Raw genomic sequence first — 27857 nt, forward strand, 5'->3', positions numbered from 1 at the left:
ATCTTTCCCTCAACAGGTGTAATTCACGTTTTGAGTGTTAAAACACTCTCCCACTCTTTACCATCCATGTAACATATATTTAGGCATTATGATCACTCATACAGTTCATACATTTAAAATTAGATCCGTTATTGCTCATGAATCATCACGTGTGTCTGTAGATCACTAGTGATTGGTTAAAAGTACGGCCGCGACGTTCACATCAGCATCAGCACCTCTGCACTGCAGTTTATAACAACGTGATGACTGTTCGGATGCAGTATATGCACACTTTTGCGCTTTTTGTTAGCCAATTAGCCTATACAATTTATATTTTTGAAAACCGCCAAACTGACCCCAAACCAGCCCAAATTTTGTCCACCCGCCCAAGACAATTTTTACCCGCACAATCAAATTCAAAACCGTCCAATTGGGCGGGAAGCCGCACAATCTGGCAACACTGGGTAGGCTACTGATTAAATGCACCCCCACTGCCTGTCATGGGAAAACAAGACTGCCTGTAACGTTTCTGTCATCACATCTGCTCAAACCATCTATTGGCTTGTCATGCTAACTAATAATGAGTAAATGTAAACACAGAGCCGCCTGACCTGTACATTCCCACATCGCAAAAAGCTGAGGTCAGATCACGTCATGAGTTTAGATACATTTTTCCTGAGACCTACTTTTTTTTTTTTTTTTTTTGCCAGTACACGTTTTGGGTTGAGACAATCAAACATTTCACTTGATTGGTTTAGATAATCTGATCAAATTTTATACACACACACACACACACACAAATAAATAAATACATCAAAACTTATCATGCAAGGAGGAAAACTTAGTTTTAGTTTATTAGTAGAGCAGAATTACTGTATGGTAAAAATATGTGTGTGTGTGTATATTGTTTTTTATTTCGGTTGAATAGGTGTGGTGAGATTGCCTTTGGCTCTGCATAAACATACAGTGTACACTTTTTATTAACAAGGCAAATGACAAATATAATTCAAATCTCATGTTTCTATTTCTTTCTTTTTTCTTATCTCTGTTTACATGTTTGTGTGTATAAACAAAAATTTACAGAAAAAACCAATACATTATTATTAAACTTTGGGACCTTTTCCTTTGTCTACAGGTGCATGAAGACACAAAAGCACATATATAAAGCAACCATTACATGTATGATTATACACTGTTGGTATAAAAACACTGAAAGACTCAAATGAACAGGTGACTGGAGTGTGACCAAAACATGACCAAAACACAGGGCGCCACTGTGTGGCAATTCTGGGGAAATGACCATTGCTGGGCATTTAATACAAACTATGCACAATAAGGCATAGATAAAAAATAATCTTTTTTTTTTCCTCAGGAAATATACTTTTTGAGCCTACTAAACTTGTTTTCAGGATCTACACTGCTATCAATTGTCTACATTATAGAAAAGCAATAGATTCTTGCCTATCATGTCTGAACATACCAGAAACATTCATAAAATATATATATTTTTTACATATTTAGGGAAACCTTAAACACATACCTGATGTAAAAAATGCATCATATTAATATAATTAATCTAAAATATATATATTTAAAATTACATACACCAGTATAATCAACATCCTTTAGCAAGTGCTTTAAGTTAGATTTGTTCTTTTGCCAGCATTATGCAGTTCATAATAAATTCACTGATGTTTATAGTGAATCAACAGATGATGGATCTTACATCAGGTAAAACAGCCAGACGTAAGATGTCTGACTTTATATATCCAGTTTTTGTCTGACTTAAGCCTCTGTCCCAGATGGCTGCAATTGAGATCCATACATTTATCCCAGTGTTGCACTTTCATTTCTCGTTTCGTTATATATTTTAATACAGCACAGGAAGAACACAGTTGTGTTCACAAAACCTGCACAAGTGTCATATGTAAAAGTAGTCCTCTGTAGTTTCTTCTGTGACTGTGGTATGCGTTTGCATCGGCACCTGGTTCTTTGCAGAAGTGGAGCTTCCATCAACAGGTGTCTCTGCATCTACCAACTGTTCTTCATCACTCAGATTCAGTGTGCTTGCCTCACTGTTGGTCTTGGACACTGTGTCTATGCTTGGCGAGATCGTCTGTTTGTACTGTCTCTCAATGTCCTGCAGCAGGTCTTCATTGAACTCCTTCCACTGACGGTACTTCTGTGGTGAGAACTCAGAGTCGTCCAGGATCTTGTTAATCAGGTGAAGTTCTGCTTCCTTCGCCTAAGAAACACCAGCAGCCAGTGAGAAATGAAGAGACCGCCGTGTGCCTGACCTACTCTACCTGGGTATTTACATACACTACCAGTCAAAGGTTTGGAATAATTAAGGTTTTTTTTCCTATGTTTTTAAAGTTGTCATGAATGTTCAGCAAAGGCTGCATTTATTCGATCAAAAAAAGTATTAATTAATAAAAAACAAAGTACAAACAGTAGCATTTTGAAACTGTATTACAATTTAAAACTTCAGTGTCATAGGAGACTTCAGAAATCATTCTAATATGCTGATTTGGTACGCAATGATTAATAATGGATCTTATATCAATGTTGAAAACATATTTTTGTGTAAACTTTGATTACTATAAAGTTAAAAAAGAACAGCATTTATTTAAAATAGAATTTACTTTGATTTTTTTTGTAACAAATTTAACGCATTCTTAATAATAATAATAATAATAATAATAAAAGTATTTATTTATTTTCTTTTCTTTTCTTTTTTGGGTTGGGTTGTTAGTGTGTGTGTGTGTGTGTGTGTGTGTGTGTGTGTAAATGCATGTCTTACCTTAAGTGTGCTCTGGAGGGCACGGAGTGTGTGTATCTTCTCATTGATAACAGGGTTTTTGTTGCGTTTGATGAAGGATTTACGTAGCTGGTCATGAGTTGTCGGCTGATTCCGACCAATTAGAGACACTCCTCCTTTCTTCAGGCTATGGAACATTTCATCCATCTCATCTACATTTCCTGAGAAACACAGTGAGATTTTGCTTGTTTAATTAAAGTATTGTTTTTTTATTAAGAAGCTGGTTTTTAGCTTGACACAGCTTTGAAATGGCTATAAGGATTTAAAGATACAAGATATAAAGAGGAATATAACATTTTTGGATTATCCTTTACCTGCAATTTTACTGCCCCCTGCTTGTGAAATGGTAATTGGCTCGGACACCCTGTTCTGCTTTCCCTTTGTTCGAGGAAGTGTGTTTGATTGAGTTTTCTATGACAAAAGAAAGAAGAAATATTTTATGTTCTAAAGGAAAGGTACACAGTCATTTTCCACATTAGTTAGTTTGGATAATGGAAAAAAAATAATTCTGTTTATTATAAAATTCTGTATTTATTGCAGATGATCTTAGCAGCTCTTTTCCACAAAATGAAGGTGAAGTGGCAATATTCTACAAAATATTTCAAAAGTTTATTACTCTTATTTAGTCAGGATCCATTCGATTGATCAAAAGTGACAGTAAGGACCTTTATAATGTCGCATTAAAAATCTACTACGGTTTTTACAAAAATATTAAGCAGCACAACTGTTTACAACATTGATAATATAAGAAATGTTTCTTGAGCAGCACATCAGCATTTTAGAATGATTTCTGAAGACTGGAGTAATGGCTGCTGAAAATCCAGCTTTGCCAACACAGAATTAAATTACATTTCATAATATATGAAAATATATTAAAACAGAAAACAATTATTTTAATTATAAAATTGAATATTTCACAAATGTATTGTTTACTGTATTTTTGATTAAACCCCAAACCTTTGGATTGTAGTGTAAGTATCTAATTTTGCATTCCACAGAAAAAAATAAGATCGTACATGCTTGGAACAAAAGGAGTGTTTGTTGTCTGTTTGCGCATATGTATCTGTTTTCCCTCACCGTATTGACTTTCTTCCGATGAGAAAGTGGTGAACGGGAAGATTCCTCCTCAGATTCAGTTTCACTGTAACATTCTGACAACAAAAACATTTTACACAGACTAAGTATTATACAAACAGCATATATACCATGAAAAATGCATTTACACACAGAATAAAATAAAGAGGTGGAATAAATATATTTCTGACAGAATCATAATCATATAAAACAAAATAAACACTCATAAGCTTACTGCTGATTTTCATGCATGTCCAATGATTGACAAAAATGTAAAGAGGCTCTCATGTAGCATTTCACTAAATCAAAGCTGATATTTAAATACAGATTTAATTCGCCATTGCATATTTTCACAGAACTTGGAGCCGTCACAGAACCGCCTTAACTTGGCAGCGTAAAGATGCCAGCTATTAAAAATAACTGAATGTGAATGTGTTGTTTTCCTACCTTCTTCATTGTCTGGCTGACTTTGAACATTTTTCTTATATTTTTGAATGGCTGCGATTAAGCAATTAATCCATCTGTTGAGACAGAGAGAGAGACAGAGAGAGAGACAGAGAGAGAGAGAGCGAGAGAGAGAGAGAGCTAATTTATCAACAATTCACATGTCTCCCAACTTTTCATTTGCACCTTGTGATTTGTTTTGTGTTGTATTAGGTGAAGTCCAATAGGGGGCAGAGGTGACCTGTGAGATATCCTGAATGTGTAAAACCTAATGAGTGTGTGTGTGTGTGTGTGTGTGTGTGTGTGCATTCACACAATCTCCAGTGTCACAGAACAACACTGTTGCTCTCTGTGTCTGACTCACTGCTTTACTGCAGCTCCTCAAGAGCTACTCAGGAGGTCAGAGTCATTAGATCTTTGTAGAATTCATAATGGAATGAAAACAATGGACATAAAAGTTATAAAACTTTTTAGATCCAGACAAATTAAGTTGCCTGATATTGGTCTAATATTATTGTTTGCCAAATGAGCGGGTAATAATAGTACTTAAAATTAAATTGTGGAATTTCTTTGTCAATGGAATAAAAGTCCTCAACCAGGGGGCCAATCCCATTAGGGGGATTCAGCAAGCTTCAAGGGGGCCCAAATAAGTCTTAAGATTATTTAAATTTAGTCATACTAACAATCTTAATTAAAATCCTACAAAACATTCAAAATAAAATGTACAACATTAAACTGACATATTTTTGAGACTAGTTATTTTTATTACAACAGCTCACATCAGTTTTCGAATATTGTTTTGGATGAAAGGGTCAAAAAGGTTGAGAACCACTGCATTAAAGGCACCAAAAGAGAAGAGCATAAATAACCTGCAAAGTCTGCTAGATCATTGTAGTCTACTGGACTGGTCTGGAAATGTGTCAGATCTTGTGAGTCTTTATACATTACCTGACTTGTATAATTCCTTTAATTAATACAACAATGCAGATAGTGTAAAAATACTCAGCTGTCAATATATGCAATCTATTCTAAACTCCCTCACACTATTGTTTGAAGTCAACATGTGAATCGCTTATAGTTGGCTATGCACATTACATTTTTAAAAAGTACTTTCACATCACATATTCCACCTTTAAAAATGCAATGTCATTGCATCTAACACATCTATTTTAATTCAAAAGGTCAATGCACAATCATTTGCACATGAAGAGAAACTGCAGATGCGCCGTAAGATCTAATCATTGTGACATTTTGCCATGTTTTACAAAACCGTTTGAACGAAATGCTCTCCAAGCTATAAAGTCATGAATGTTTGTTGTTTGGATGCAGCGGTAAAGAACATGCTTGTTTATATGCAGCCACACTCACTTGCTCATGTCTTTTACATTATCAGCAGCGAAGATAAAATTCTGGAAGCGCTGGTGGCACATTTGAAATACACTAGGAGATAAAGAGAAAGAGATCAGATGATAATACTCATTAATCTTAGGGCAGAAGCCTTAGCAGCTTAATGAAAAAATAAAAACTAATTTGTCATCATGGTGGCAGGTTGTGCTGTTCAGTGTCTGTGGACTGCGGGGGAAGCTCTGAGGAATGTAAAGTGTAATTCTGTGTTATTCACACATCTCTGGCTAACTGGCCTCCTGCATCTGATACTCTCGCAGCCAACCACAAACATAGAGTCCAAGGAGACCGACGACTTCTGTTTCTTTATGACCGTGTGAACACAAACAATCAAGCCGAATGGGGTTTAACGTTCAGTCAACAGATACACTTCCCTTCAAATTTGACTCAACTGCAAATAAGGATTGGGTAACCAGAAGCAGCATCTTCTGTCTTGTGCAGAAAATACTCACTACTTCCTCTTGTGTTCTCCTGCGCTCTCTATATTGTAGCTGCCGATTTTGATTAAGCCCTCCGCCTTCTCCTCCTGCACAAATATATGGGTTCAATAATTATTTTCAGTACATCTACTACATTACCAGATTTTAAGAGATAGAAATACACAGATATTATAATTCTGGCTGATAAACCGATAAGCTGATAATTAGTCTCATGTTATGTATAAAACGCAGATATTAAAATGTGACACAATTTTGTCTCAGTAATTTAAAGGAATAGCCCACCCCAAAATAAATACTTTGTCATAATTTCTATAATTCTCTCTCCATCATATTGTTTTTTCTGAGGAACATGAAGTGTAATATTTTAAAGAATGCTGGTAAATATACAGTTTCCCCTTTTGACTTTCATTGTGTGGACCAAAAATACAATGGGTACCAAAACTTTTCCTTTTTTACCAGCAACAGAAAATAGCATTTTAATTTTTGGGTGGACTATCCCTTTAAAAAGAAAATGTGATAATCTTGTTAGATGCAAAAAGTAAATTTACATCACAATAATATAAATGTACAGTATGAATAATGGATATTCATTGTAAGATTGGTTAGAGATTATATTTTACAGTTATTAAATGTTTTTAATATATTTCTTAGAGAAAGAAAAGAAAAATTGTTTAAAGGTTAACGATAAATGAGCATTAGATGACGATAAAGGTCATCTTATTGTAAAAATAGACAATAAAGCGCAATTAACTATCCAGTATCGGCCAAAAAATTGGAAATACTTAATATCATCCATCCAATATGTTACAAATACATTGTGCATCTCTAGTACAGATGAAAATGCTTTCAAGGAGTGTTTCTTTCAGTTTTACAAAAAGTTCTAAATGTAATAATTTTGATACTTCTAATTGGTTACACAGATTGGCACTTTATGAACACGACCGCTTTACAAGTAAACTCGTACTAACCTGTTGGCTGTTATACCAATACATTGTAGGACCTTTCAGGACGAACCAAAATCGCTGCCATTTCTGAGTCATGAAGACATTTGTTTCTTTTCTCTTCTTCCAAAGCCATCCGTCACAGTCTGGGCGGCCAAGTTCACGACAGGACACCTTCCTGCGGCTCAACGCTGTCCGTGTTCCTTAAGTGTACATACATATCAGGGAGGTGTCATTATTTTGCAATGGATGAAATAAGGTGTCCTAGAAAAAATACTGTGAAAATAATGAATGAACAAATCCATGCCTGACCTTTAGTACAACTCTTTTTGTTCTCCTTTTCCTCCTGCGGTAAAAAGGAATGTATAATTACACTGAGATCACAGGGTTTTAAAGAAGTCTTGCTGCTGATTTTATCAGATTGCCACATTAGAAACACTTTACTGTGAGATGCCCCAAACGGATGCACACTCAAGTTCCTCAAATGACAGAAATGTGACAAATCATTACAATATCTCTCCAAAATGCTTTTTGATTACAAAAGTGTACTGAGTTGTATGTCATACCAAATGTATGTTTATAAATGCATTAAAGGTTTTTGTTCTTACTCTTAGTCCTGCCATGTCAGGACAGGAGCTTGTGCTGGCTCGGTTGAGCTCTGGGCTTCGTGGGGATGGACTCCTTTCTGCAGGTGAACCTATTTCCAAACTGTTTCGACTTGCACGCTGAGATTCTATTAAAGTGAAGACATAGTAAAATATTTTAACGAGCTTACAAGATGAAATTAGAGCTGTAAATGTCTGTAAGCTAAGCAACAAATCTATATGCTCAGCAACAAAGAATACCAAAGAAACTATGGGCGATGAAAAGATTAGCTTAAAGCTGAATCAATTAAAGAGCTAGTCCAGGCTATTTTATGCTGTTTATATATAAATATAGCTTTAGAAAAATATTTAAAAAAAATATATATATATATATATATTTTTAAAATAATCTATTTATTATAATCCATGTATTTGGTGATACAGTAAAAAACTAATATTGTAAAATAGTATTACAATAAAAAAAAACTGTTTTGTATTTAACATGGTTTACAATTATTCCAGTCTTCAGTGTCACAAGAAGTGTCACATTTCTTATAATAATCAACGGTAAAAAAACCTGCTGTGCTGCTTAACATTTTTGTGGAAACTGTGGTACATTTTTGATTAATAAAAAGTTCAAAAACACTTTGTAACATTATAAAAGTCTTTACTGTCACTTTTGATCAATTTAATGTCTCGGTGCTAAAGGAAAGTATTAATTTCTTTAAAATAAAATCGTACTGAACTCAAACTTTTGAAAAGAAAGCAGTGAGTAAAACTATATATACACCATTGTTTTATGATGTGTGTAAACATTTTACTTATTACTTCTGAATTGACAGGATTCATAAAAAGTCTGTAGAATTATTCCTTTTTCTTTTCCCAGCTGATGTCTTCTATATTTTCTGTGAAGTCTGTGGTGACTCTTACCTGCCCCTGGCTTCAAGGTGTTTGGCTGCTGTTCATTAGAGCTTTGTTCACTAGAAATAGCTGATTTCTCCCTTCTGAAATGATGTGTGCCGTCTGATGCTGATCTGTGGTACATAAACACACACACACAAACCCTATATGAAAGCATGTAAAATTAAAAAATTAATCGAAAAACACAGTCGGCTAATTGGCCCTTTGCAGTGCTACATACACAGAAGCAGCTTCAATGCCATATAAACTGACCCAAACACACACATAGTATAGTTCACATTCAAATTCAGTTCAGCCATGCCCTACACACACACACACACACGCACAGACCTGAGACAGGGGATCACTTGCATGTCATCACTGTAGCTCACAGAAAAGAGTTATGAAAGAAGAATTTAGATTATGAAACACACAGGCAGAGAAATGGAGACTTTCACTTCTTATACACAGTATTATACTGTAGGTTACATGAGAAAATTAATATTTTAAAGGCTCCAACTACTTTAATTTCCTCCCCTCAATGGGGAACATGAAACAAACATGAAATAAGCGACTTGAAATGCATCTACAGAGCCTGAAATCATGCAGATTTAGCATCGGAATAAGCATCTGAGGATACTCACCTAAAGGACAGAGAGTGGACTGAAGCTGCCACCCTGCCCAGGAGAGAATGACTGTTTTTCTCTCCCTCTTCTTCCTCTTCCCCCTCTCTCTGAAAGTAAGGAATTGATCAGATTGATGAGATGTTTGGAAAAACCCAATGTCGCTGCAGAGAGTGACTCATGAGGCGAAGTGTGTTGGCAAGACATTTTAGGTGTGTGACAATGAGTTCATTTTCATGTCTTGTGAATGATCGTGGTACGTTTGTGGCATGTATGACACCTTTTATGTTTCTGTTACCAATAAGACTGTGTGCTGCTCCCTGTGTTTGGGTTTATTAAGCAATACTTTTTGAGCGAATATATATATATATATATATATATATATGTTTAATTTTAGGATTACTTTAGGCTATATGAAAACAATTTGTGTCTATAGCATGTCCTCATTTAAACATGAATTTTCATTAACTAAAACTATTACAAATATTATTTTATGAAAATGAAAACCGAAATAAAAATAAAATCTCATTTAAAATATTAAGAAAAACTATAATAGTATATCAGTGATACTAAAACACCACTGGAATGTGCCTGATAGCTCAGAAATTGATGTGAAAAAGTCTTGTGTCTGGACTCATCAGTATGTAGTGGGTCTGTGTGTTTGTCTGAGCTCCTTGCACATCCTCATGGATCAGTCCCTCAGGGTCACCAACAGACCCAATCATTTTAAAATCCACATGACTGCTACATCACACACTGTCCTACTGAGTGTTTGCAGTCACAGGAGACTGGAGGCTAGGAAGTCACTGTTGTCATGACGATGCTCTTAATGCATAACATGTTCAAATGAAAATGGGATTGTCTCTTTTCCATCTGAAAATGTTTATTTCAGTGTGCATGTCTGAGTCTGTATGTGTGAGAGAGAATCACAAAGAGGAAATGTGCGCATTGCTTATTGAACAAGCATAACCACATGTGACATGATGTGAACATGTGACGTCAATAAATCTGTTGCAAAGCAACCGCTATAAGAACCAACAGTGTAAAATGCTTGCAGCACCTCATATGAGAATTGTGTTCAGCTGGTTATTGAACACCATCAAAACAGTTTGGTTTTGTCAGGCGAACAGCAAAAATCATATTTTTTTACTGTATCTGACTGCAACACACACACAAAAATTCCACAAGGAACTTTTTACAGACCAGATTCAAACCATCTGCATTTGGTTAGGAAAAACTGATTTTTATTTTTATTATCACTACCTGAATGTACATTAATTTAAGCTCACTCTTTCATCATATAAGAAATGAAGTGACATTCATTATATAGTGAATAGTAAATGAATGAACGTCACCAAAATGTGTGAAAATACACAGTATATTGTTGATATATGACATGTATGAAACCTCATGCCAGCAAATCATGTTTTGGTAAATCATAACTACTACTACTACTAATAATAATAATACAATTATGATAAGTAAAAATTGTTACAACTTTTGACTTCGTAACTATGTGGCTTTTTATGTCACAATTTCACATTTCTATGTAATTTATGACTTCCTAAAAGCAGGATTTTTCCTTATGTGGCTGAGATGAGATTCCACAGATAAGTCATGATAGTGAAACATTTCATCCTTTCTTTCCAGTGACAGCTAATCTCAGTTTCTGTATTGAGTACAATGAGTTCATATGCAAAATAACAGTGTGGACGTTCAGACCAGTTCAGTCCACAAAGTTCTGTCTAGCATTAACAAAGTAGACATAGGCTACTCCTAGGAAATGAAACTGATTTCAGTGTCTTTGAGCTAAACTGTATAAAACTAGTATTTTAATATTTAATAAAATTTTTGTTAATATTTTAATATAATGTATCTATATACATAATGTAAATATGTATTTTGAAAATGCTTAATGTGGCATATGTTGAATAAAAGGATGAGTAGTACCTCTAGTACCTCAGACTTGTTTTGGCTCTCCTTGCGTTTCAGGAACCCTGGAAGCCTCCTCAAAACCAGAGAGACTCCATTCGGATTTTCCTCCAGTTTTTTAACAAGGTTTGCCCGGCTCCAACCAACCTGAAATATCGGTTACACTGCATGAAATAAATGTATATTTGCATCCAAATTGGTGATTCTTTTAGAACTAATGCTTGTTGCTGCACCTATCTATAGATCATTTTCAGAAAACTGTGATAGTTTTTTTATTTACTAAAGTTAAAATTGCTTTTTGAATTTAAAAATCTCTTTCTATAGAGATTTAGTTTGTCTGGAATAACCACTGTTTTTCTTCTCTGCTTATCAGTAATCATAGGATACTAGGCCACAAACTATTGATAATCCAAATTAGTGGACAAAAGACATCTGCTCAAATCCAGCTTGCAGGTCATCAAATAGACTGAAGAGTCTTACTTTGCTAAACCGGGGTTCAGCCCCTCTCATTAGAACCCTGACTAATTTCCGTTCTTATAGCAGTCTTTATGTAAATAACACTAGTATATCACTATAAATACAGTTAAATGTTATTAGCATTGAACTGTTACCACTTACAACTATCTGTCCGTTGACCTGAAGGACCTCATCTCCCGCTAAAATCTTCTCACAGATCTCTGTAGGAGACTGTAAGACAGGATTTATGGTTATGTACAACACAGTGTTCTGAGACACACTAATAAGTATATCAGCACAAAAATTATTACTAATACCAATAATACCAAAGGAATGATTGTAGTGGCTTAGAAGGAACTGTCCACAAGCAGAAACATCAAGCTAAGTGAATTTTCGAATGCAGCATCAACATCTTTAAGATTGGATGATTATTTTACACTACTGTTCAAAAATTAAACGTCAAATTAATTTTTTATATCACATAAAAAAATAGCATTTTTCAATATATTAAAATTTAAAACTGTTTTTTTAACCGTAATGTCATTTCACAATATTACTTTTTACTGTATTTGTTTTAATCAAATAAATGCTGTCTTGAGCATAAGACATATCTTTCAAAATTATTAAAAAAAACACCCCTAAATTTTTTAAATATATAATTTGTGTGTGCATTAGTGTATTTGTGTATCCCATAGTGTTCCTGTGGCTCAAGTGGTAAAGCATTGCATTAGCAGTTCAAGGTTGTGGGTTCAATTCCCAGGGAACACATGTTAGGTAAAAAAGTTTAGCCTGAATGCACTGTAAGTCGTTTTGGATAAAAGCGTCTGCTAAATGCATAAATGTAATATTTAATTTAATTTGAATGTGTGTGTGTGTGTGTGTGTGTCTATAATAATAACGCCTTTTTTTTTTTTAGATGAAACTAAAGAGTATGGCATCACAACTCCCTCTTCTCCTATTTCTGACCCTAATGAAGCCAGTTCACTTTGAAGCATCATTTTATCTCATTCTTTCAGGTCATTATAAGAAAGAAAAATGAGCTAACAATTCAAACCCATGATTCTTGTTTTAAGTGAGTCCAGACACCTTTAACTAGCACACTTTTCCCCTAGGAGGAAGTTTACTCAATCTCTTCTGAGCTAATTCATTCATGCATGCATTCACTGCAAACAATATCTCCCAGCAGACAATTTAAGGGATGTTTTACATTCGTTTATGATAAAAAACAAACAAAAAAAACAGACATTTTCTCCCTAAATAAATACATTAAAAAACAAAATGATACTTTTCAATATTGGTTAAATAAATGAAGCAGTGGGGTACCATCAACCCGTCCTACCTCTGCTGCTTTCCCAGTGACAAAATGATTTCTGGATCCTGTGGTGGTGATCTCAATTCCCTATGTGAAAAAATAATGTGCATATCAAGCCAAGAATATTTAGACCTTAGCTAAACTAGAATTAAGCGGATTTGATATTGGCTCCTATAAGCAAGATGAGAATGTGGGCTGGTAATTGAAATAAATCAACCCTGCTGGCTTGTTTTAATATTCGGCTATCCTGACAGAATTATGGCAAGAAATTCAAAAGGAGAACTGAGGGAGCATGTTCAAACTGGTACTGGTCAATGAATCAACAGCAGTATCAGATGTCAGTCCAAGTTGGATCTAAATAGTATTGAAAATAAGCTGTAAGTACAGAGAACACCTGCTTAAGAGACAATGAACCAGTTTGGTCCAACCTAAGGCTAACTGAATCCATTAGTATATATCACATCAATAATAACAGATCATGTCAAGTTATTATATTCTCATGCCAATTCAATATGTCAAAATATAGACCTAATGAATTTTCCCACAACTTCTCTCCAGGAGGCAGGTCTCACTTGGCAAGAATCACCAGTATTTTTTATATTTTGACAGACATTCCTGAAACCCTCTTATTGGATTTCCTTGAATGGTTTGTGGTTGACTGCCAATGTAATCATACATGTTGCATTGTGTGTTTGTGTCTAATTTGAAGACACACAAAACAAAAAGGACCCAAATTCACCTCAAACGTCAAAAATGATAAAGAGTATGACTGTTCTCAAAAAGGGGAAATTTAAACCAGTTATACAATTTTTACTTGAATAATTTATCAGTCCACAGACACCTTACAGAAGAACTTGGAACTGCCAAGTGTTTGTGTCTAAAGTACAGAAAGGAAGAGCTTTACATAATTAAACTCTCTTTAAATAGCTTACCCTTAGCAACATATCAGCTGAATACAATTCAAAGTAAATGGACTAAGTAGAAATGATTTGAACTGTGTTTAGAGAAGGAGATAAGAGAGACAGAGAGGGATAAAGATGATATTCAAATGAATATTTTGTTTAAACTCCCATCTGTAACTCTATACTAAGCATCAGATATTTAACATTCGCAAATTAATGCAAAGTATCCAAATAAACATTTAATATTGAAAATAACTTGAACTTTATACATTCTTTTTTCAAAGTTAAAATTAAAACAAGATCACTGGAGTATGTCTTACAAGAAAATTATATTTCAGTCTTTCTATTTCAGAGTTTCATGTTTAATTCAATGTGGTACTTGCGGTTACTTTGTAATTAATTGTGAAATTGGACAACAAGGAAAGAAGCTGAAATAGAGAAAGAATGAATTACTGTAAAGAAGTCATTACCACTTGATCTCCTGGTGAAGCTGGGACCAGGTCGACACTCTCCAGCTGGGCAGTATGGGTAAGAAGAGGCAATGGGGTTTCAGACAAAATCTCATCACACACTGCTACCAACTGACGACACTAAAAAGAGAGACGGCGAGGCAGAAAAAGAAAAACAAATGTCTTGTTAATTGAAGATGGATCATCTCATCTGAAGTAACAACTATTATCACATGTATTATTGGAATATAAAGAGTTATGTATACTACCATTTAACTGGTTGTGGTCATTAAAATGTTTTTTGGAAGAAAACTGATCAACAGTGACAGACATATGTAATGTTAAAAAAGATTTCTATTTCAAATAAAAGCTGTTCATTTGAAAATTGTATTCATCAAAGAATCCTGAAAAAATAATATAATATAATATAATATAATATAATATAATATAATATAATATAATATAATATAATATAATATAATATAATATAATATAATATAATATAATATAATTCAAATAATCAAAATATGTAGAAAGTAAGAGTGAAGACAGAAGACCCATGATCTCTTACTATGGAGATGATGTCCTTCTCCTTTTCAAACACAGCGGTTTCCTACGTGGAAGAGAGAGAGAAATGAGAACATTCACTAAAAATGCAAGTGCTTCCTCCCACTGAGGACTCTGATCCAGAATTCAGAGGTCTACAAACACACATGAAGGGAGTTTACCTAACCCACTCACGCCGGGGCTGATTCAGCTCCCTCACACTTCTCAATGAAACACTTCCTTAAACAGAGAGACACTGCACACCGCTAACACACAGCAAACAACCCTCAAACCATTTAATCCATTACAGGAGCTGTACAAGACCTAAGAACCAGATTGCATACACACACACACACACACACACACACTCGTGATACGTAATACGTAATGACTGGAACATGTAGATCATAGTCTAATTAAAGGATTAGGTTGGCTGCTGAGGATCAGTGGCAAGAGAAAAAGTGCACCCTCACATCTCCTGATTTACTGATGAGATGGTTCTTATACAACATTCCTGAAGATAAACACTGAATCCCAGTGTTTGCATTCATTCCAGTGGTCCATCAAAACATTACAGGTTCAGAGGTAAACCATCAGTGGAGTTAGTTAAGGCAAGAATCACTATTATTACTTTTCATTCTACTGCTTGTTAGCTTAAGCTCAATATTCAATTATATTTAGAATACAGTATATTTTATAAATGTGTGTGTGTGTTTTTTTTTATATATAAAATATGTCAAAATTATTGTTTAGAAATAAACCTCTCAATTCCCCTATAAATGCACCCACGGTGTTGAGTAAAAAAATGAGATCTGACAGAGAGTTGGCGATTTAACACAGCAGTGGCTGCTGGGATTCAATTTTAAATGAGAGCAATTATCTGCTTTGTTTGAGATGATTGGATAAGCATACAGTTGTGCTTCCGAGCAGTTTTTTAATGCACAAGTGCTTGGAACTAAGATGCCACTGCCAGGGAAACAGATGTAAACGTAAAACTGAAGGGAATGACAGAATGGAATGATTTGACTGGATGGAATGATTTCACTGAAGATATGACACTTGTCATGTCTTTAGTGTAATTTAGCTTAATATGTTCTACTGTGTATTCAAACCCTGTCAAAGAAAACTGCCAGAGTGTCTTTTATAGGTCATTATAGTACAGTTCAAGGACAGGTCAGTCCTTACTGCTGATATGAGTCATCTTGCTGATTTACCACAATAAATCTCATCTTAATCACTGCGGGATAAGATACAACCAAGTCTAATCCGAATCAGAAACTACAAAGTAGTTCACAGAATCAGCTGTTATTTTCATTAGACATGTCATCTACCTCTCTACTTTTTTAATAATTTTGTGACTTTGATTATCCGGATGCAAATATGTTTATTAAATTTTTTTTTTTACATCATTATTTTTTATAAAAATGTCATAATAACTAACTACAGGCTTCTACCTGTTGAAATATACTGGGCTTCTCCAATCATTCGGCTTAAACCTAACCCCTTTCTTACAATCGTGTGAAAGCCTACATTCAGATCTGCCTCCATTTTTCAGTGCAATAAATCTGTGTACATAAAGTCCTTGTCCTCATTTTTTCCTATTTAAAAAATCTTGGATTTACACCACAATACGGAAGAAAACATCTGTTGCTACTTCTGTTTCATTGCTACTTTAAATGAGGTAAGAAGAGGAGAATATTTTGTCTTTTGATATTTTGCTGTGCATTGTTTCGTACTGTTTTTTTTAAAGCCCTATTTTCTTTTTTATGCATGCAGCTGAGCAGATATAAATGAAAACTAAAACCTCAGTTTAAAAACTGAAAAGGAGAAGGACACCTGATATTCATTTTCTGCCCAGTCCTGTTGTTTTCCTCGTCCTTTAGTTCTATTGAGGCTGACATCCTCACACAAAGGAGCTTCATTCAGCTCAAAAGCTTTTACCTTGTTATCTTCTAGTTCCCAACAAAGCTCTTCATTTCACACTGATAAATATCATTAACCCTGTTTTCAAAACTGCAGAAAGAGAGAGCTTCCCTCAGTGACAAAACACAAGTCAGCTGTTCTCTCCCCATTCTACACCTTCTTCTCCTTCTTTCTGTAGTTCACTGGCATGACAAATAACTGCATTTGCAGCTGCATACAATGACAGATATGGAGCAAACCAAAGTATATAAATGTTCTGTCTCTAGGCAGAGACAAACAGCTAAATCAAATTCTCTATTAAGGGGTCACAGACCAGCAGACCTGAAGATACTAAAAAAAGATCTGCCTTCCATCGCGCATGGACCCATTTACACTCCTCAAACACATAAACAACACGTGGAAACAACATGGTTGGAACTTTCCATTGACTTCCATTGGTTTTTATACTCAGCTGAGGATATTTAATATACCCTAACCTTCATAGAAACCTTCCTACATGTTTACATGGTCAGTAAGGCATTTTTACTATGTCTATTAAGAGACGACTTTCAAAATTGTTTATTAAATAAAATTTCCTCTTAATAAAAACCAGCAAATATTATACCAAAAAAAATTCTGAAGTGTAAACATCAAGGGAAAAATATATACAAGGCAAAAAAGATAAAACAAGCACACACACTACCTCTGTCTGATCGACGTGACCTTTTCTTCTTAATCCACTGATGTATTTCAGTATAGTGTGTGTGTGTGTGTGTGGGTGTGTAGGTGGGTGGGTGTGTGTGAATTTCCTTTTGCACCCTCTCACTCTCCACCTCTTATCTCTCTTTTAATTAATCTATCTTTCACTCCCTCACCGCTCCGTCTTCAAGTTCATTACTCCTCTCTCTCTTTCTTGATAAAGTCATTGACTGTCTGCTAATTATTCCACACTCCCCGGGCAGTGCTGCCAATACATACAAACACACCAAAACATGCACAGGTGCAATTATATATATATATATATATATATACAAAGAGTTTCCCTTCATATCTGGGTTAACCCTGGAGAAACTGAATATTGGTTCATCTGTTCATTAAAACCTCAGCACCACCAGTGAGCAAGACACATTCATCCACGTATGACGCACACTAGTATCACCAGAAGAGTTTGCTTTACATGATGACCTTTGACTTCAGTTGACGTGGTTTCTATAAGGAACAGAGGCCCGCCTGTCCCCTAACACCTGTCCTGGTCTTCATGGCTTTAAATGTCAGAAACGTGTTAAACGTAAGCAGAATGAACACTCTATTTCCAGAAACCTTTAGACTGAACTGTGAAATGAAGTGTTCTGATCTCAATCAGATGTGAATCGTTTTGATGTAGAATTTATTGGATGTAAATTAATATAAATTTTTCTATATTTCTAAATATGTATATATACACATATAATCGTTCAAAAGTTTGGGGTCAGTAAGACTTTATTTTTAAAGAAATCATTTTTTTATACAGCAAGGATGCATTAAAATGTTTAAAAGTGACTAAAGAAATGTTTTAATGTCACAAAAGATTTCTATTTCAAATAAATGCTGCTAATGTGAAAAAAAATCACATCTTCTACAAAAAAAGTGACTGTTTTCCACATTGATAATAATAAAAAATATATTTTTTAGCAAAATATAGCAGAAAATCAACATATTAGAATGATTTCTGAAGAATCATGTGATGCTGACAAGACTGGAGAATTACCATCACAGGAATAAATAACATTTTAAAAACAAATACCATTAATATTTTTCAATAATATCAAAATATTACTGTTTTCACTGTATTTTTGATCAAATAAATGCAGTCTTGGTGAGCATAAGAAACTTGTTTCAAATGCATTTTCTCTTAATTAATGATCCTAAACTTTTGAATGGAAATGTGTAACATTAGTATTTTTACTGGTGGTCTTAGACTTTTGGACCCCATTTTATGAATGATTATGTAAGGATCGGTGATCCAGAGCACCTTTCAGTTTGTACATTAACTCCTTTCTTACTACTGCTGCTGCTCTTACATGAAAAAGTTCCTGATTGTAGCACAAGAAAGAATTTGTACTCATGATACATCCAAAATACTGTATGTAGTATAAACAGGAAGTATAAAAACAATGCATTTAAACTGGAAAACATGCCATTAGCTTTAGGAAAACAAACCCAGTGACAAAGCAGAAAGGAAGAGAGAACAACTCTCCAGTGATATACTCACTAGTGTTTGTGTGTGTGACAGCTACAGAAAGGAGCTGATAGTATCAAGTGTCAACATTCTTAATGTGCACATTGCACATTGTTTCTCCATACAAGCACATAAACACGTAGGTTCTTTCTCATTTCCACACTTTCCTTCCCTTCTTTAGCAATGCTGTTTGACTGAGTCACAACACGAATCAAAAAACGTTTTTTCTTATTTCCTTCCTTGCATACACAAAAAGCTCCAAAAAGTAATTGAAACTTTAAAGCAAACAAGAAATCTGCAAGAAACATTAAGCAAATGGTTCAGATGCCTTTTGAATGATAAAACAAACACAAATCTTGAAATAGATGCTATCTGATTTCCAACGACACTGTGACTCTGTTAACACATTTTATGATTAATATCTGTGTGTGTGTGTGTATGTGTGTGTGTGTGTGTGTGTGTTTTGTTTGCACCCAAGTAAAGGGGACTGTTAAACATGTGAAGCGTTCTGGGTAAAACTCTCTACCATTCAATTTAATGAATGGTAGAGAGAGACAATAAGCAATCAAAACTTATTAAAATATGAAATTATCAATAGATGGAAAAACAAACCCTACTGTTCCAGGTCCAGATGAAAGATGCTCTTCTGACGAAGTGAATATCATGCGACTTTCTCTCCTGTACGCTCACCACAGGTGAATAACACACTACTGAAACTTCTTTCAGTTCTCACAGTCTGACTTTTAATGGCCACCCCCCCCCCTCTCTCTCTCTCTCTCTCTCTCTCCCTCTCTCACCCTCTTCCCCTCTCTGCCCCTCTCTCTCTGACAGCATTAGCCCTCTAGCGTCCATTGAATATGTGTAATCAAAACCATGTGTTTGTCAGCATTATAGTGTGTTTGTGAGTGTCAGGCACAGAACAAAGTAATTTTTGGACATGAAAAGATGGATCTTAAAAAAAAAAAAAAAAAAAAAAATTTAGGTTGGCAAGCTGCACAAAGAACACCACAAAAGGCAGACATTCAAAGAGTTTTCTTTATTTTCATGACTATGAAAATTGTAGAGTCACACTGAAGGCATCAAGGGCTATTTGACCAAGAAGGAGAGAGATGGGGTGCTGCGCCAGATGACCTGGCCTCCACAGTCACCGGACCTGAACCCAATCGAGATGGTTTAGGGGTGAGCTGGACTGCAGACAGAAGGCAAAAGGGCCAACAAGTGCTAAGCATCTCTCGGAGAACTCCTTCAAGACTGTTGGAAGACCATTTCAGGTGACTACCTCTTGAAGCTCATCAAGAGAATGCCAAGAGTGTGCAAAGCAGTAATCAAAGCAAAAGGTGGCTACTCTGAAGAACCTAGAATATGACATATTTTCAGTTGTTTCACACTTTTTTGTTATGTATATAATTCCACATATAATTCCACATGTGTTAATTCATAGTTTTGATGCCTTCAGTGTGAATCTACAATTTTCATAGTCATGAAAATAAAGAAAACTCTTTGAATGAGAAGGTGTGTCCAAACTTTTGGTCTATACTTTATATATATATATATATATATATATATATATATATATATATATATATATATATATATATGCACAAAAATTATTATTTTTGACCCTCATTCTGACCTTCTGTCAGAATGATCCCATTTTTAGGGGGTGGCCACTTTAAGGCTGGTCAGTAAACAGCCACTGTTATGATTGGCTAACTTCATTGAATAGGAAATAGTATCAATGCCCCCTCGCTATAGCATCAAGACAACTGCATTGATCCAAACATTATCCATAAAAAAAACATTATATACAGACAAAACATAAAAAAATCATAACTTACGGTTTGCATCAGAGCTGCTGTCAGATTCAATACAATTGGCTGCTTCTTCTTTCAACAAAAGTTTCTTTGCCAACTCTCCATTACACTGTGCATTGTTTACAAAACTATCTGTAGTCAAGTGCTCTGAACAAACATATAGTTATCTGCCGCAATCTGAGATGCCATTAAAATAAACGATCCACTTACTCCCTATGCTTGGATCCTTTTGAAGTCTGTACAGAGACGCAAACAAGCTGTTTAAATAGGATGCGTCACAGCGAACGTTCCTTTACTCAGTCGGCACACTCAAGCTTGTGGACTATGTCACAAATTTGAATAGGCATCTGTATACTGTATCCAATGCAAAAAGTATCATAATAAGTATTATAATTCTATTTACTTCTTATGCAAAACAACACTGGCATGTCAGCTATTAAGACTGAACACCAGGGCGGTGGTCTATTTGTTGATATCTTGCTCTGGAGGCAGTCATATACAAATTTTTTGCCTGTCTGACATCACAAATCTCACATTATCCAAACGATATATTGGATAATATCTGTTTATGGAGATTGGTTAAATAAATGCTTTGCTTATAACAAGGAGGATGTTTTAATATATGAAACTTAAAGTATTTTTAATGGTATAAAGACCTCTTATACACTGAACAAAATTATAAACGCAAAACTTTTTTTTGCCTTAATTTTTCATGACCTGAACTCAAAGATCTAAGACTTTGTCTATGTACACAAAAGGTCTATTTCTCTCAAATATTGTTCACAAATCTGTCTAAATCTGTGTTAGTGAGCACTTCTGCTTTGCCGAGATAATCCATCCACCTCACAGGTGTGGCATATCAAGATGATGATTAGACTGCACGATTATTACACAGGTGTGCCTTAGGCTGGCCACATTAAAAGGCCACTCTAAAATGTGCAGTTTTATCACACAGAACAATGCCACAGATGTCACAAGTTTGGAGGGAGTGTGCACTTGGCATGCTGACTGCAGTAAAGTCCTCCAGAGCTGTTGCGCGTGAATTTAATATTCATTTCTCTAACTTAAGCCGTCTCCAAAGGCGTTTCAGAGAATTTGGCAGTACATCCAACCGGCCTCACAACCGCAGACCACATGTAACCACACCAGCCCAGGACCTTCACATCCAGCATCTTCACCTCCAAGATTTTCTGAGACCAGCCACCCAGACAGCTGCTGCAACAATCAGTTTGCATAACCAAAGAATTTCTGCACAAACTGTCAGAAACCGTCTCAGGGAAGCTCATCTGCATGCTCATCATCCTCATCTGGGTCTCATCCTGACTGCAGTAGAAGTAACCATCTTAAGTGGACGAATGCTCACATCTGATGGCTTATGGCTCTTTGGAGAGGTGTTCTCTTGAAGGATGAATCCCAGTTTTCACTGTACAGGGCAGATGGCAGACAGCGTGTATGGCGTTGTGTGGGTGAGCGGTTTGCTGATGTCAATGTTGTGGATCGAGTGGCCCATGGTGGCGGTGGGGTTACGGAATGGGCAGGTGTATGTTATGGACAACGAACACAGGTGCATTTCATTGATGCCATTTTGAATGCACCGAGATACCATGACGAGATCCTCCTGAGGCCCATTGTTGTGCCATTCATCCACGACCATCACCTCATGTTGCAGCATGATAATGCACACACACATATGCAAGGATATGTACACAGTTCCTGGAAGCTGAAAACATCCCAGTCCTTGCATGACCAACATACTCATCAGACATGTCACCCATTGAGCATGTTTGGGATGCTCTGGATTGGCGTATACGACAGCGTGTTCCAGTTCCTGCAAATATCCAAAACTGCGCACAGCCATTGAAGAGGAGTGGACCAACATTCCACAGGCCACAATCAACAACCTGAACAACTCTACACGAAGGAGATGTGTAGCACTGTGTGAGACAAATTGTGGTCACACCAGATACTGACCCCAATACAGTAAAACTGCACATTTTAGAGTGGCCTTTTAATGTGGCCAGCCTAAGACACACCTGTGTAATAATCGTGCAGTCTAATCAGCATCTTGATATGCCACACCTGTGAGGTGGATGGATTATCCCAGCAAAGGAGAAGTGCTCACTAACACAGATTTACACAGATTTGTGAATAATATTTGAAAGAAATAGGCCTTTTGTGTACATAGAAATAGTCTTAGATCTTTGAGTTCAGGTCATGAAAAATGGGGGCAAAAACAAAAGTGTTGCATTTATAGTTTTGTTCAGTGTATGTGAAAAAGACCCTTATCCATTTCAGTGTGTTACTCAAAGTTTTTGCTTTATTGTTATTTTGAAACTTGACGGTCACCACTCCATTCGCTTTTATTTTATGGAAAAGAGCGACTTAAGTACTCTGTAACAACATGATGAGCAAACAATAAAAGTTTTTTGGGTGAAATCTCCCTTTAAAACACTGTAATGACACTTACCTTGTGTACTGTAATGTCCAGATCTTTACACAGAGTGGCAACTTTCTCATTTGCTTTTTGTCCTGTCTGCTGTGCAAACTGATACCTGTAAAAACAGACATACATATTATGACTGAGAAAGAATCAAACGCCACAATGCTACTCCATGCACAAATTCACAGCCTGTACATGAAAACATGCAGGTAAACATTGCTCTGTGATTCTCTCTCACCTGTTGAGCAAAGACACAAGTCCATTGGATGCTGTGATCACGTCCACCACTGCCTGCAGGACCTGTTGTGACAGCTTGGTGGCGCTCTGTCCATCACTGGTATTGACACGCCAGCGCCCCTGTATGCTCATCTGCAGAGTGTGAGCCACTGCACGCAGTTTCTCTGTCAAACTGCGCACACTGTCACCCCCAACACTGTATGTCTGCGGAGAGAGGAGAAAGAATATGTTATGTGCCATTTACAATGGGTTCAGAATTTTTCTCTTTTGTCCAACGTAATCAATCTCTTGATATTTTTTTCCTCTTTTGTAAAGTCACAGAAATGCTATCATGGATGCTATCATTGTTGTTGGTGAAAATGTAAACAAAAATTATGTGTTGTAGTTTCATTCACCACTTTATTTTATGACTTCTGATTCTGAGAACACTGGAAAAGGGTCCATTAAAAAGCAATCTAACGGAAAACATGTTCAATGTGGTTGCCACATTTGTATGTTTATACAGTAAGTTCATGTGTGTATATGAATTTGAATAATGTATATAATATAGAAGACAGATAACATACATTTAAAAGATAAAATATGCAATATTTATACCTCATTTTTTTCACTTACTATGTACATGTCATCCTATTCTGAAATGTCTGGCATATTTCCTATCCTACAAACACACCCTCAACCTTGGCATAACTAATGTCCACATATCCCTCCAAGTCCTGTAAATTTTACATTTTATGTTTTCTCACTAAATAAATAATAATTATTCTGCTATGTTCTCTATAGAAAAGCAGGAGCAGTTAAAACTGAACTGTCTAATGATATGAGTGACTGATTTTAGTCCTACAGCATTCCTCACCTCCATAACAGAGGCTCTATATGGTTGGCAGACAGGCATATGTCACAAACACTAACAAATAGGTATTACAGATACCCCTAGGTATTATTTGGAAGTATTTTTCCCTACTGTAAGCATTTTTACATATTTTGTCCTCACAGAGTTTAATGCATGCACACACACTCAAGGGCCCTACCAAAGCACAGAGTTTTTCCACAGCCTCCAGTATGAGCTCCTGATGTCCTATTTTATGCACTCCAAGTTTCTCCAGTCTGGTAGATGAAAGATGCAGCAGATCTGAGCCAGAGAGGTGCCAATCGGAGACCGAGTACTGCTGTAGAGGAGCATCCAGACCTGACAAACACACAGATATGACACAAAGTTCAATAAAATTAAACAACACAGAGAAACTTAAGCTCATGAATAATTCTAATTTAAGTGAGATTTGAAGTTAATCACAGAACCAAATGTTACTAGATAAGAATGTAAAATATCTTAATAATATAAATATTATTACAATAATATTATTACAGTAAACATTCTGAAAATATAAATATTATCATATATACAAACTACCATTAAAAGTGTGAGGTCAGCACGTTTGTTTATTTTTTTTTATATGGCAAGGATGCCTTAAATTTATCAAAATCAAAAGTAAAGACTTTTACATGATTACAAAAAAGTTTGAACTTAATATTCAAAGAAAAAAAAATTATATATAATGGAAATTCAGCTTTGCCATCACAGGAATAAATTACAGTTTAAAATATATTAAAAAAAGAAAACAGTTATTTTAAATTGCAATTATTATTCACATTATTATTAGTACATTTTTTTATTAAATAAAAGCAGCCTTAGTAAGCATAAGTGACATCTTTCAAAACTATTAAAAAAATAATAATAATTAACCAACCCTTAACTTTGAGTGCATTTAAAACGGCAACTAATGATAAAAAAATATCTCTGACCCAAGTAAAATATAGAGAGAACAATTATGTATTTTAAGAACGAAATACAAACACACAATGAAGAAATGGAAACAAAGACAACCCACTGATCAATCCACACACACATACAAAAACAATTATTATAGCTCCATTATAATGGAAGGAAATGAGTGGCCAAGCATGAACAAGGTGCCCAGGAGGCATCTGGGTCATGCACACTGAAGTTGTGCAGCCAGCTGTTGTTGAAAGTCATGTTAAAACACACACCTGCTATGTTTACTTCAGCAAAAAGCACTTTTGAAACCCTGGTGTGACACAAGATTCTGTTGTTAGGCCTCGAGGAAAACTCTGTTGTGTGAGAATTTTATGCAACCACATCCACAGCCAAAAGATTTCATAACTGCTGGAAACTATTCTCTAGACTAGATTCATAAGACATGTAGAGTCTTTTACTATAATTGTTTTTTCTAAACCCCATATAATATGCAGTATAATAGCAGAGAAATAGGTCTAAGGCTTTGTAATCACATTTGGTTTGATATATTTATTCTGCCTTTAGAGATCTCTAATATTTTCATTATGAGTTCATTATGCTTACATTTTATAGTATAAAAAGTGTTAGGAATAAAAAATTGTTTCTTTGAACTAAAAGACAAGGAAAATTCATGTTAAGATCTGTTTTAGGGTAACACTTTAGATTAGGGATCACTATCCAATATTCTATGTGATTGCCACATTTGTCTGTTTGTACATTACGTGCATGTGTGTTTGGTTCCAACAGAATAATGGATATGAATAATGTATAGAATTTAGAAGACAGATAACTAAAATGTGAAATATAAAATATTTTATATTTATTCCTCATTTTTTTCACTTGCTATGTACATGTCATCCTATTCTGAAATGTCTGGCATATTTCCTATCCTACAAACACACCCTCAACCTTGGCATAACTAATGTCCATATATTTCTTCAAGTCCTGATTGACCTTTGGTCCATGCCTTGTAAATTTTAGGTTTTCTAACTTAATAAAAACCTAATTCTTCTGCTATGTTTTCTATAGGAAAGCAGGAGCAGTTAAGACTATATTGTCTAATGATAGCAACTGATTTTAGTCAGAGGCTTTAATAGTTAGCAAACACACAAATGCTAACAAACACTCCTACAGAAAAACATTATATCAGGTTATGAAATAACAGAAAGACTAATACAATACAAATACATCCTGCATTCACAAATCACACACTCAGATACAAACTTTATCCTCTTAATAACAGCCCATTCAGACCCGTTGTTCTAAACAGAGGCATATAATAAATAGAGTAAACTTAGCATTGAACACGACCCTTGGTATTATTTGTAATTATTTATTCTGCTGGAAGCATTTTTACATATTTTGTGAAAAGGCAGTACTATACAGAATACATGTTACACTTTTTGAGTTATATTATAAATCAATACGAAGGTATTGAAAAGCAACCACCTCAAAATATAACTAACGTTACTAACCATTCATAACATTATTACGCAATACTATAGTACTAATGCAACCAGGGGCGTCGGACTGGGGGTAAAACCAGTACTGATTACCAGGGCCACAAAGGAAGAGAGGGCCCTTGAAAAGTCTGGAATATATATTTTCAAGGGGAGGGGGGTCCATTAGGACTGCTTATGCATAGGGCCCGGGATCTTGTGCAGCGCCCCTGAATGCAACTACAATTTGAACGCAAAGCGACACAAACACTATTGTAAATTCTAAAACAAAGTGTTAAAGTTGTTAAAGAGTGTTAAAGTGAAAGCACAGAACATTGGTCAGAAATGAGCGAAGAATAGAGACATACGCATAGTGAGCGATGTGGGCCAGTCTGGACTCGCACAGGGAATGACAGCAGCAGATTTTATCGCTTATGAGGAATGACGTATCAATACATTACTGTTTGTTAAGATAGATCGCTTTTGTATTCACCAGCTGCGAGTTAGTTTCGCGCGAGAGTTTGTCAACAAACTAAAAGGCGCTTCCTGATTCCTCTAACACCATCCTGTTCCTTAGGGATTTGAGTTGTCCCTGTTTAATTCGGCCATATCTCTCTACACCTGACATAAAGTCACCCGTCGGTTTCAAACACACACACAAACAACACCCCGTTACCTTTGAGCCATTCGGTGACTCTCTCTGTGCTCCAAGACGTTACGGGCTCCATGACCTTAGGAGCATTAGTTTAAATCCTTGAAGTAGATCGGAGCAAAGAAAAGTTCATCCTGTTGTCTGTTTGGCACACCTTCTTACAGGTAAAGCTGCGCTCTCAACCAATGGTGTGCTGCGCTGGTGTCCGCGTGCACGGCGACTGTTTCGGTGTACAGGGAGGGGCTCATGAAACTCTTTCACAAGGCAATTCAGTGTCCCGAGACCAAATCAGTTTTCTCGTTTGCCTAACTCCCTGTCCGCCGCAAACGGCAAGCGTTTTGATCAGCTTATTTAACCCTTTAGTGTCTTCGTCTTAGTCCTTTCTGGTGCTAGTGTGGGAAACTATTTTAAAACATTAAATGCCGTTCCCACAGCTAAGCTGTATTGTATTTTATTGTCACAATGAAAATAAAACGGCATATTTTAAAAATTATGTTTGTAAATTATGTATATTACAAATTAGTGAACGTAT

General features: G+C 35.6%; 1 protein-coding gene across 1 annotated transcript; it reads right to left on the bottom strand.

The window, feature by feature from the left end:
• Positions 1-1427: 1427 nt before the first annotated feature.
• LOC132111575 (CNK3/IPCEF1 fusion protein-like) lies at positions 1428-27630 on the bottom strand. Its single transcript, XM_059518991.1, has 21 exons — positions 27350-27630; positions 24450-24607; positions 23420-23622; positions 23209-23293; positions 14833-14874; positions 14283-14402; positions 12938-12997; positions 11761-11829; positions 11170-11289; positions 9232-9320; positions 8618-8721; positions 7712-7836; positions 7416-7449; positions 7131-7306; positions 6175-6248; positions 5687-5758; positions 4322-4395; positions 3878-3951; positions 3115-3211; positions 2783-2961; positions 1428-2224 (listed from the first exon to the last, which is right to left on the bottom strand). The coding sequence occupies exons 1-21, from the start codon at positions 27399-27401 to the stop codon at positions 1901-1903; spliced, it is 2331 nt and encodes a 776-aa protein (XP_059374974.1). The 5' UTR covers positions 27402-27630; the 3' UTR covers positions 1428-1900.
• Positions 27631-27857: the final 227 nt, after the last annotated feature.

Source organism: Carassius carassius, chromosome 31 (assembly GCF_963082965.1).
Source record: "Carassius carassius chromosome 31, fCarCar2.1, whole genome shotgun sequence".
Classification (NCBI taxonomy): Eukaryota; Metazoa; Chordata; class Actinopteri; order Cypriniformes; family Cyprinidae; genus Carassius; species Carassius carassius.